At 38.9% G+C, this 12,944-nt stretch overlaps 1 protein-coding gene across 38 annotated transcripts in view; it reads left to right on the top strand.

Annotated features, from left to right (window-relative positions):
* NEB (nebulin) overlaps positions 1–12,944 on the top strand; it is a 229,531-nt gene that overhangs the window by 49,478 nt on the left and 167,109 nt on the right. For all 38 annotated transcript variants that reach the window (XM_067026027.1, XM_067026025.1, XM_067026024.1 and 35 more), the window contains 10 exons: positions 1,594–1,905; positions 2,899–3,105; positions 4,928–5,032; positions 6,555–6,662; positions 7,607–7,918; positions 8,837–9,043; positions 9,519–9,623; positions 9,805–9,912; positions 10,580–10,891; positions 12,037–12,243. In XM_067026027.1, coding sequence (XP_066882128.1) covers positions 1,594–1,905; positions 2,899–3,105; positions 4,928–5,032; positions 6,555–6,662; positions 7,607–7,918; positions 8,837–9,043; positions 9,519–9,623; positions 9,805–9,912; positions 10,580–10,891; positions 12,037–12,243 — 1,983 coding nt within the window. The remainder of the gene's footprint in view (positions 1–1,593; positions 1,906–2,898; positions 3,106–4,927; positions 5,033–6,554; positions 6,663–7,606; positions 7,919–8,836; positions 9,044–9,518; positions 9,624–9,804; positions 9,913–10,579; positions 10,892–12,036; positions 12,244–12,944) is intronic.

Below are 12,944 nucleotides of genomic sequence, written 5' to 3'. Positions count from 1 at the left end.
TTTCGATCTTTTGTGATTCTTTTCAGTTGACCCCGCTTGGTAGAGCTGTCATAAATCTGACTGGCTTTCTCTCCTGATTCATAGCCCAAATCACCTTCCCTGACAGCCCACCTTTATTTTCAGGGAGAATACCCCACCTGCCACTAACACGTTAAATTCAGATGACTGCCTGCATTATAATTGTATTAAGAAGATTGAAAAAAAGTCAAATAAAATGTACAGATTTTATAAACCAAATGGGGAAAAGCCCACTTTTCTAGAATATAATTTTGATGTATTTCATCTGTAATAGAAAAAGTATACACTTACACTTCTTCTCATCATTGAAAAACAAAATTTTCCCAAAGCACGCACACCCCATAGATTTCACTGTCACACACTATTTCAGAGGCTACACTGTTCGTCTGAGACAAGAAAAGAAAGAAACCACGTGTACAGACCATGTGGAAGATAGGGTGTAAGAATTCTACAGCCTTCCATGTAGGGATGGTACTGAAAATGTGTTCCTCAAAGCTTTGCACATCACTCTGAAATACATTTCTAGTTTAAGGAGAAAGTGACAGTCTAAAATATGACATTATCATTTTTATTTTTAGCCCTTACACAGAACTTTTTCTAACATGCCTAGAAATTACTTGATAATTCTTTTGCCTGCTAAACTCTTATTTATAAATTGGTGCTTAAATGGCAGGAGCAGAGTGTCTTCAGAGTTTGGGTGGATTTGAATTCTCTTACATAAAAATTGAGGTTTTGATTTGTTACCTACTCTATAGCTCAGTCTACACCCCATTGCCAATCTCAACGGTGAGAGACCTTGGAACGCAGAGCTTTTGCAATCAGGCTTTTACTGATGAGGAAAGGTCTTGGTGGTTCCTGCCCTTATTATATAGTTCCCTAATTCATCTGCAGCTGCTTCAGCAGTGAACTTGGAGGGTAGCTGCTAAAAAATGGGGTTGGGTGAAAACCTAGCTACCTGCCAAAGAAGAGGGTTTTTTTTTTTTTTTTTTTAAACCATTTTAAGTCAACTGAGACAACAAACATAGTAATATTTTCCATCCTCCACCCCAAAGAGATCTGAGTATAAACATCTTGCATGTACAGTTCTTTAGAGTTTCTTCTGCACCTGTTGTGTACATATCCTGGACCAATCAGAATCGAAAACAGAAGTATTTCTAGTATTCTGTGATGTGAACTAACATGTTGGATTAGTAAAATTCACATCCCTGGAAAACCAAGAGATATATTTGGAATGTAGTCTTATATTTTGGAATATGTTATGTTTATATTAAGTGTGAAAACTTAATAGAGTTGGCTGTATATGAAGTTCCACATGCAAATCATCTATAGCGTTCGTAGCAAAGAAAAGAAACTGCTCCTGAATTTATCATCATACCCATTTATAACCCAGCAGTGTTGGAAATAAATGCTTTCAGTCTAAACTTCCTGGGGTTGGGGGTGTGGGGTGTGGACTGTATTTCTTGTACAGTCTTCCAGAAAGTCACAATATTCTGAATGCCTTTGTGTGTGAATACAATCGCTCCACCTAATGTTCCCAATGCTTAGGACTTTGCTAACCAAATTCTGCCTCCACAGTATAAATACAAGGAAGCTTACGAGAAGGCAAAGGGAAAGCATGTGGGTTTTAGAAGCCTCCAGGATGATCCTAAGCTCGTCCACTATATGAATGTGGCAAAGTTACAATCTGATCGTGAATACAAGAAGAACTATGAAAACACCAAAACCAGCTACCATACCCCTGGGGACATGGTTAGCATTACAGCTGCAAAGATGGCCCAGGATGTTGCCACCAACATCAACTACAAGCAGCCAATACATCACTACACATACCTACCTGATGCCATGAGTCTAGAGCATGCCAGGAATGTGAATCAAATTCAGAGTGATGTGAGTATGTATAACATTATAGACCTAGAGATGCTGGTATTGAACAGGTGATCATTTCTTCCTATTTTAGTAGACTTCACAATACAATAAGGTATTTGAAAAATGCACTTTAAAATATACAGTCATCATTGAAAGAGTAACAAAGGCATGGTAGACACGCTGTGTTTTACTAGCTTTCTGTGCTCCTATCGCAATCATTGATATTATCTTTATTAACTTATGGATCAAAGATAAAGCCATGTTCTACTAAGTACATAAGCCACCCTGGTTCTCAGCAAAAGGAAATGGTTACTCCTGGTGGGCCTGCTTCAACGGCAATATGTATAATGCAGAATAGGAGCATTCTCTATTCTTTCTGAATTCAGGAAAGTTCTTTTTTTTTCTTCTTCTTTTTTTGAACTCAAGGTCACACTCTCATGCATGTAAATCTATGTAACGAGTCTTCTGAAATGAACCAGGAAGGCTTTGTGATTGCAGCATGACTCATGGAGAGCTGCATGGGGGAGGGTGTTTAATATTCAGAGCATTTCCTGCTGCAGAAGCCAGGTTTTTGTAAGAATCATCCTTGGTAAAGGGAAAAAATTGTGTTCCTTTATTGTTGCTCAATGAGAATGTCTCTCTCCAACTGAGATGGAGGAGCCCAGGTGGATGGTGTGGGTGAAATTCAAAAGTTGTGGAGATTTCAGTGAAATCAAAAGGAAAGCGCAATTTATTGTCAGAAGAGACACTTTTTTTTTTTTTAGCAGTACCCGTGGAAATACGTGGCCTACATTCTCTCCTGGAATGTTAATGCACTCTAACAACAGAACTGCTTTTTCTTATGACCAAATTCTGAGTAAGAAACTCTGTGGCAGAGATAGCCAAAAGCTCCAGTATAGACACAAGCATGCTGACAGGTTGCTCTTCATTCCCTCCGGATAGAATTACAGATTTCAGAAACAGCTCTTGAGTATGCACTAGGATATCTCCTCATCTGAGATTACTCTTTTACAGAATGTATATAAAGATGAGTACAACAACTTCCTCAAGGGCATTGGATGGATCCCTTTTGGTTCTCTGGAGGTTGAGAAGGCCAAGAAAGCAGGCAGTGTGTTAAATGAGAAAAAGTACCGACAGCACCCAGATACCATCAAGTTCACAAGTGTGCCTGATTCCATGGGCATGGTTTTGGCTCAGCACAACACAAAGCAGCTAAGTGATGTAAGTGGTTTTCCTTCAAACAGTTTTGTCCATGAATAACCCCATGACCAGTTACTCCACAGTCCTTCTTAATTCAATTCATGAGTGTGCATCTGTGTTAGCAAACCATCTGCTTTCAGAGGTATATTCAAAAGGTTTTACTTTTGAAGCAACTTGGGACTTAAGAACAGGAAGGAGAGAAGGACGATGTTCCAAGTTTGCTTTGTTTTCCAAATGTAGAGAGTCTATGTTATTTATAAGCAGACCCCTACGCTATACATATGAAATAAAATTATTTCTATTATGATCTGTGACCTTGTTTGAATTGCAAACCAAGATATTTATTGCTCTGAGTTGCAAGAGTTCTACCTAGCCAGATGAAGAGAAGGCTAATGTCCTAATCCTCTTGCAAAATAAATAGGGCCATATTCTGAGAGAGAGCCGCCTCTGGGGAAGAGTTAAGCAGTTTGCTTTCAGAGTCATCCAGAGTCTTTTTTCTGAGCCCAGGTCTACCTGGACCCTTTTTCTTAGTCAGAGGCTAATTACAATGCTCAGTGCTTCACCTCATTTGATAATTTCAGAGTTCTAAGATACCTCCCCCAGAAAGGGTGGTAAGTAAAAAACAAAGAACTTTTTATGTCTTTAACCCCAGATATTTGAAGGTGGGGAATGCATTCTTTGGTTCAAATTCGAGGGTTTTTTGGATTTTATTTCTCAGACCAGTTCCACATTACCACAGATGTTTCAAGATTAATTCTATTCTAGTGGTACTAAACAGTGTAGATTGTTCTGATTTCTTTTGTACTGACCAAGTTGTTGCTTCTCCCTGTGTTTTTCCAGTTAGCTAGGAAAACCCTAAACTCACTATATTAAGTCTTCCTCATCCCAATAAATGCCATCAACATCTACCTAGCTACTCAAGCTTGAAACCTGACAGTCACCATTGACACCTCCCCGTGTGAACCCCCCTCATCCAACGCATCTACTGAGTTAGCCTCCCAAATCTCTCAGCCATCCTGTTGGAGCACTTCTCTGTCTTTCAGCTGCCACCAACCCTAGTTCTGGCCTCCATATCTCACGTGGACAACTGTAATAATCCATTACCTGGACTCCCTGCCTGGGGTCACACGGAAACCAAAAAAGACTGTCTTAAGACATAAATCAAATCACATCCTTCTTATACTTAAAACTCCATAGTAGCTTCTTGAACTCAAAGTAAAATCTAAACTGTTTACTTGGTTGAAAAGGCCCTCAGCTCTGTGGCCCTGCCCCCCTCCTGTCTAATCCTCCTGGGACCCCGCTCAGCACATTCCAGCCCAGTGACCTTCAGTCCCTCAAGCTGGCCATGCCCCTTCTAGACCCAGGACCCTGAATGCTCTTCTTCTGCCTGGACGCTTCCCTTTTCTTCAAGTTTGGGTGTAAATGTTACCTTTTTAGAGAGCCTTTGCTGACCTCCCACCCTGACCCTGTTCATTTCTTTCCTAAAGTTATTTTATTTACGACACATCACGAATTCTAGCTCTATCTTACAGTTTATGTGCTATTCTCTGTTTCCTCTATTGGACTATAAGCTCCAAGAGGACAGGTCTGCCTTTTTCTTTTTAACCACTTTAAACACAGAACCTACCATGCTGCCTATTGATCAGACTGCTGTCCAATAAATATGGGTGGAATGAGCAATGAATATGTCTGCCAACACTCCCTCTGTGTGGTAATGTAGCTAATTGCCTTATAAATGGAAAAATACAAAGGATAGTCTTCCTTTTTAAAGGAACGTGTGCTAGATGAAACTTACATTATGTTAGCTAATACGATTTGTGCACGCTGCCTCCTTTGTTTTTAGTTGAACTACAAGGTGGAGGGAGAGAAACTGAAGCACAAGTACACTATGGACCCTGATGTACCACAGTTTATTCAAGCCAAGGTCAATGCCTTCAACATGAGTGATGTGAGTATTTGGCCTGGTGCCCGTCTAGTATTGCTTACATGGGCCCCTCCTTTCCAGTTCTGTATAACTCTAGCACTGGGAATTTTAGGGGGGAGCAAAGTGAGTGTGGACCCTTTGAGTCTTTGATGGAGGAGGTCATTGAGAGGATGTGATTGCCAGGTGACCCTTTAACTGGACCTGGGCAATTGGAGGCTCCTCTCCCCCTCCCGTCCTTGGAATGTAAGTTCTGCCCACTGTTCCCACAGTGGGAGCCATTTTCAAGGACACAGCCTTGAGAGACCAATGTGTTGTTGAGACCACTTGCACTGAATCCACTTGAGGCCTAAATAAACCTGTAAGGTTCTGGTGGGCGGGTGTGAAGATCTACTTGTCTTGTGACTGCCCAAGACAACCCTCGAATGTAAGTTCCCTTGTTTATTAAACCTGCCGCCTACCAAGCTGGAGTGGTCAGCCTGTTTTTTTCAGTCTCTCCTTGCCCTCCATGTACGGGGACCAGTTTGAGAACCAACAGTTTCCAGATTGGATCCTTATCATAGAATATGAGACTAGAGGCTACCATACATTTCACTTAATGCAGACTTTTCCCAACTATGGGCTATGACTCATTAGTGGGTTATAAAAATCAGTCTAGTAGGTTGTGTTCCATTTTTTAAAAAGTAAAACAAAATAGGACAGAGAGGATTGGAAAATACAGGAATGCATAGTCTGTAGTGAGGATAAGTATTGCTATTTCTATAACTTTTGTTTCCGTTATTTGTTAAACTTCTAAACAAGTTTACTGTGATTTTCTTTAGAAACTCTTCTTTGTATGTGACTAGCATCTCTAATTGGTGGTGATGTTTAAATTTACTATTATGAATTATTTCCTTTTGCTTTTAAAGCAAATTGGTAAATTCTAATTTAAAGACATAATCCAACCTGGATAAAATTGTTCATTTCTTAAAAGATGATTTAGTCATTCTTCCTAACATTTTAGGCTCTCTTTTATCTCCAAATAAACATTTTTTAAAGTACTCATTTCTATGCTTTTGGTTTATTTAAAACTTTTTCCTGCTTTTATAAGTAATATTTAAACATTAATATTAATTAAAGCTGGGTGGTACTACATCTGAACTTTTAATTTTAGTACCCACATCTTTCTGTAAGTTTAAAATGTTTCATTATAAAAAAAAAGTAAATAAAAACATTACATGCTTATTATAGAAAAATTGGAAAATATAGAAAATTATGAAAAAATTAAAATCTTCTGTTATCCCACATTCAAAGCAGTACCTTTCCATTGCTTTTTTTAATGCACACATATACATTTTTTACAGCAGTTGAGATCGTACTGTGTATATAGTTTACTGATTTTTTTAAAAAGAATAATAGATTTCTAAAAGATGAACTAAGAGCCCTAACTCTGGATTCTTTTCATAGAAAGGGATATATTATGACATGTTTTATAAGAAAGATTTTGGTTTCCTGTTTCATTCCTCTTTTAATTATGTCAGATAATAAAATAATCTTTCCTTTTTTCAAGGCTAATTATAAAGCAGATTGGAAGAAAACCCTTGCTAAGGGCTATGATTTGAGACCAGATGCCATTCCAATCATTGCTGCAAAAAGTTCAAGGAATATTGCTAGCGATGTAAGTCTAATTTGAAAGTAGTAAACTCTCTTTATATTTAAAAAATATTTACATGGTGTATGAGGTTATATGAGCTATATTAATAGGAAGCAAATAAAAAATTGTAATATAAAAATAATTCCTAGTATCTTATGTACCAATGATTTTTTTATCTTAAAAATATTTTAAAACTCAGTAAGTTGTTACAAAGGATAATTTTTTTTACTGTCAAATACATGGAATTCTCATTATTATTATTATGAACTTGAAACCTGCTTTTTATGTGGATTTTGTTAAGAAAAAAGCCTTGGTATACTAAAATATTACCAAATCAAAAAAGTCTCCCAGTATTTTAAAAGAATACAATTTTTTGATAATATAATTTCCATAAAGAAAAAAGTCTGGTGAAATATGGAAAACCAGGAAGAATTATATATTAAACGACAGCATTTCAGTTACCTGCTTACTTACTTAATTAATTACTTTTTATAAATTAATTTATATTTTCTATAGGAATTGATATACCTTGATAGAATAGAAACTCATTCATTTGGAGTCCAATATACTAATTTTTATAATGTCTTTGCTGCAATTTACTCAGGAATATGCAAATACTTTATAAGGTGATACAAATTAATCATAGAAACAGATAATAAAAACTATGTACACCAAATTCTTAATAAACTTTTCAGGAACCTTTGATCATATTCAAAGAATCCACTTATGAATAATCTAAATATAAACTACAATTTATTCCATTCTTAATTATCCCCAGAGCAGATCTCAAGACCATCCATTGGAAATATTTTGCTAGTTGTTTACTTAAAAATACTAAAAAACTTAGGTGTTACCTAGATTCAGACTAAATTTGGCTATTGCTTAATTTGTGATAATTCAATTTAACACTTTAGTATTTCATACAATCTACCCTATCAAACTTCTGTCTGCCCTTCTTTTTCATATAGTTCAAATATAAGGAGGCCTACGAGAAAGCCAAAGGCAAGCAAATTGGATTTCTCAGTCTTCAGGATGATCCTAAACTGGTTCACTACATGAATGTAGCCAAAATACAGTCAGATCGTGAGTACAAAAAGGGCTATGAAGCCAGCAAGACCAAGTATCACACCCCCTTGGATATGTTCAGCGTGACAGCAGCCAAGAAATCTCAGGAGGTCGCCACAAACACCAACTACAGACAACCCTACCACCACTACACCCTGCTGCCTGATGCCTTGAACGTGGAGCATTCCAGGAACGCAATGCAGATTCAAAGTGATGTATGTAGCAGTCATCAGATTGTCAGCATAAAATTAATTATCCATTTCTAGCTGACGGCTAAGAACTAGGAATCGGCAATTCCATTTACTCCATCCTAAACCTGGTTGGACTCACTGTAATTAGGGATCCTCTCCAGAATTTGGAGTTTTAGGATTTCACTCATATGAACTATATATATAGTTTTCTTTAGTTATTATGTATATATATACTTAAACTTTGGAAGTTAGAGCCAATATATGTTGTATTCTGTGAAAGACAAACAGGTCCAAATGGGTGCTGTATAATATCCCTTCCCGTGCAAAATTCTGTTAACGTTCCCCCCAAGAAAGTTAAATTTTTAAAGGAATTATTGGGTCTGGATTTTCTGTTCAAAACCACCGTGAATACAATCACTTTAAAAATAATAATTTTATTTATTTATTTGTTTTTATTTTTGGCTGTGCTGGGTCTTCGTTGCTGCATGTGGGCTTTCTCTAGTTGCAGCAAGCCGGAGCTACTCTTTGTTGTGGTGCGCGGGCCTCTCACTGCAGTGGCTTCTCCCATTGCGGAGCGTGGGCTCTAGGTGTGTGGGCCTCAGTAGTTGTGGCTCGCGGACTCCAGAGTGCAGGCTTAGTAGTTGTGGCGCATGGGCTTAGCTGTTCCACATCATGTGGGATCTTCCCAGACCAGGGCTCAAACCCGTGTCCCCTGCATTGGCAGGCGGACTCCCAACCACTGCGCCACCAGGGAAGCCTACAATCACTTTTATAATTATTTTTTTTCTGAAGGATGGTAGGGAATAAAAAGCAGGTTATTCTCCCAGTCCCCCCATCCTTTTTTTTTTTTTCCCCTCTTTTTGAAAATGAGCAAATCATCTGGTCAAAGAAACCCAAGCCCTGACTCTTTCTGAAACGAGAATTTCCTTTTTCGTTGTGAAGAACCTGTACAAATCCGACTTCACCAACTGGATGAAAGGGGCCGGCTGGGTGCCCATAGAGTCACTGGACGTGGAGAAGGCAAAGAAAGCAGGAGAGATTCTTAGCGAGAAGAAGTACCGCCAGCACCCTGAGAAGCTGAAGTTCACGTACTCCATGGACACAGTGGAACAAGCACTAAACAAAAGTAACAAACTGATTATGAACAAGGTAAGAACGCACCTGCTGGCCTCTGCCTCAGAACCTCTGCAGTGCTCAGACCATTGAACCAGGCAGTGCCACTTTGACCGTCATCAGCGTTTTCATCTTTCTGATGGTCGCGGTCATGGCGGTGGTGGTAGGAGGGGGCAGTCTATAACCGTCATCGTGTCTAGAGAGCTCCCACTTATACCAACCCCAGGCTGTCTGTCAACCTCATGCTAAGTGTATGCTAGAACCACAAAACTCTATATAATGTGTAGTTGGAGCAAGATAGCCTTTGTTGTTTCATTGGAAGAGATCTCCCATGTTGGATGATTTTTAAAATCATGTGTCCAGTCTCATCAGCCCATATTCTTGCTGTTTCATTCATTTTCCAATATCAGATTTAACCTCTTCTACCATGGAGATGTGAGTCTCTTCCTCTTGATAGCACATTGCAGATTTGTCCTGCTGTACAGTCATGTGCCTGCCTTTCTTGTTGTAGAAGCTCTACACTGAAAAATGGAACAAAGACAAGACCACCATTCACATCATGCCTGATACTCCAGACATTTTACTCTCCAGAGTCAATCAAATCACCATGAGTGATGTGAGTAGATTAACAACAACAACAAAGATGGGAGGGGGGGGTGTGGCAGGGGGAGGGAAGAGTTTGAAGGGAACTAATAGTTGTGGAATATCTGTCTTCCACATGACAACCACTTTAAAATTAGGGTCCGCATTCTAACGCGACTAACAAGATGCTGGTGTTTTTCTACTTCATCATTTAGAAACTGTACAAAGCTGGCTGGGAAGAAGAAAAGAAGAAAGGATATGACCTGACGCCTGATGCCATCTCAATAAAGGCTGCAAGGGCCTCCAGAGACATTGCCAGTGATGTAAGTGCTTCCACTGATGCTTATTTAGTCTAAGCAAGAAAAAGAGCAAATGAGCCAAGCTCATGTGTATGCAGGAGCTGTAATCAGCTCTGTCCAGTGTTGGTGAGACAACTGTCCCATGTAGCACACAAGACACCTCCCTTCACCCAGTCCAAGAATGCTCTAGTTATTTGTTCATCATTCAATGTAAAAAGTGACAGGGTCTTGTTAAAATAAGTTACTTATAGAGTGCTTAAGTTGTTTATGGGCAATTCCTAGCAAACATAGGGATGTGATCTATGCACTTTACCCAGAAGATCTGTTACCAAGCTCTTTCCTGAATGTAGAAGTACACCATCAAAAGTGGTGCCTGCAGCCTCTTCCACTGGTTACACAGCAGAGTGGGAATAGCTGCTTTCTAAATAACCCTAAAACAACTTATTTACACATCACTTTGGTTAACTCTGAGATGACTTTTTTTCCCTCATGGACTCAAGTCTGTCAAGAAATTTGAAGTAAGAAAATATTTTGCTCCCAGTCTTCCCACCCCGCCAACAACTCCTCCCTTTGTAAGTTTAGAGTAGCTCTAAAACCCTACACCTATGACAAAGCTAATGGCACGTAGTGAATTATATTTTGTTCTCTTTCTTTCAGTATCTTCATCACCATGTTTCTTTTCCATCCACAGTACAAGTACAGGCAAGCCTATGAAAAAGCCAAAGGGAAACACATTGGCTTCCGGAGCCTAGAGGACGACCCCAAGTTGGTGCACTTCATGCAAGTGGCCAAGATGCAGTCAGACCGGGAGTACAAGAAGGCATACGAGAAATCCAAGACATCCTTCCACACCCCGGTGGACATGCTCAGCATGGTGGCAGCCAAGAAGTCTCAGGAAGTGGCCACCAACACCGACTACAGGAACGTGATCCATACCTACAACATGCTTCCTGATGCCATGAGCTTTGAATTGGCCAAAAACATGATGCAGATTCAAAGTGATGTACGTGACAGCCACAACATTTGCAGAGCATTTACTTTGGATAATAGCAAATCATGAAAGACCAGAAGTAGTGACATTTTGAAAATCCTGAAAGAAATTCATATGTAATTTCCCAATGAGGTGTTTCATTTTTTTACCTTAGATTGAATTTATTTTTTTAACACAAAAGGGATGAACCTTGTCTATTATTGTAGTGAGCATTATTGGATGCTAGATCAGCAATAACACATGAAATTTGGTTTCAGAAAGAATGTGTTGAAGGAAATATATCTAGCAGAGAGAGTCAGAAGTATAAAAAGTTCCTGATTAAGGAGTTAAGAGGTAAAACAGAAAGTCAGGTAACTTGAGAGCTACTGTCCCTCACTCCCAACCAGCTTTCATTTCCAGGTTTATAATTGCCTATCTTACTTACTCATTAAATAGTAAGGAGGTGATGGCTGAAACATCTATTAGAATAAATGTGAGGAAGGCACAGAGAGTATAAAGCCAAGAATTCAGCTATAGAGGTCCTTTGGTGGCTGGGGAAAGTGAATATAAATTATGAACCCAATGCAGGTCATGCTGAGCCTATATTTCTCTTTGGAAATGTAAGAGATGAGCTATAGCTGGGAAGGTACATAAGTACCCAAATGAAAGCAACCATGGTACAGTTATAGAGGGAAATGTCTGATTTGAGGGGAAAATATGAAATTTGCACAAAAATCAGTGAGGTTTCTGGCATACCCGAAGGAGTTGTAACCATGGTGGCTGCTCAAAGGCTTCTAGCAAAAGAGAGAAATGGAGTCCTCTAAGTCTTCTGTTAACCAAGGGGACTTGGGGATTTTTGTAAGAAAGTTAGTCCAGCATGGTCACCTTTCCTGAGATAGTAGTCACATGGTAGATTGATCTATTTGGTATTTCTTAGCACTTTTTCTTTATGAAGGCGTTGAGAGAAACAAATAAATCACAAAGATATTGCTGCTTGTTTTAAATTCCTCATGCAAGGAAATGTAAAAAAAAAAAAAAAAGTTTAGGGTTAAAAGTAATTAAGGTTGAATATACTATCAGTTGAAAACTGAAGTGGAACTTACGGAATATTAAATGCCCGCTCATGGTTCTTGGAAGATTTGGTTTCTTCTCATCCTCAAACTTTTCCTCTTTTGCAGAATCAGTACAAAGCTGACTATGCTGACTTCATGAAGGGCGTTGGATGGCTCCCTCTGGGCTCCCTGGAGGCTGAGAAAAACAAGAAAGCCATGGAGATTATCAGTGAAAAGAAGTACCGCCGACACCCAGACACTTTGGAGTATTCCACCTTGATGGACTCAGTGAACATGGTTTTGGCCACGAATAATGCGAAAATTATGAACGAAGTAAGTCTTTCAATAATGTAATGTTTCATAAGCATCAGGAATAAGCCAGGCATATCCTACATTTAATCTACAGGTTTTGATAACAGTTTTACAGCATCATAATTAATGTTTCCTCTACCTTGAAAAAGGGTCTTGTAGTTAAAAAAAAAAAAGAAAAAGATAGAAATTAGTCCTAATAAGTGCCCTCTCCAAATGCTCAATGAACCACCCTACCTAATAGACATAACAAAATAAGTATGGACTCTTCTTTCAATGCAGATCTTGGAAATGAGTCTCATTTGTCTAAGGCGAAGTTAATAGAAGCTCATTATGCTGAATCAGTAGACTGTAGGGCTGATAACAGCTGGGTGTTGCAGCCCACCCCTGCTTTCTTGCTCTTTTGATGGAATAAGAGAAAACTCCTAGATTACATGGCTGTAGCAGCATTCTGAGCCAGGACCTTCTCTGGGCAATGCTGAGAGCAATAGCTCTCCACCAGTAGTTCCCTGGATCATTAATGACTCTAGCCTTTAGAAAAGCCTTACTGTAGTTTGATATAATTAGCCATAATTTGATTTCAGGACCAACAAGTACATCACCCTTGGACATCTGTTTTTAAGTTGCAAATAATAAAATAATTGCAACAGCATTGGTTATATTTTGTGGATCATAATTAGAAATGCCACTGATTAACCAAAAAGGGGAAAAATAATTTGGACCTG

Source organism: Kogia breviceps, chromosome 2, assembly GCF_026419965.1.
Source record: "Kogia breviceps isolate mKogBre1 chromosome 2, mKogBre1 haplotype 1, whole genome shotgun sequence".
Lineage (NCBI taxonomy): Eukaryota > Metazoa > Chordata > Mammalia > Artiodactyla > Physeteridae > Kogia > Kogia breviceps.
This window is presented reverse-complemented; position numbering and strand designations above follow the sequence as displayed.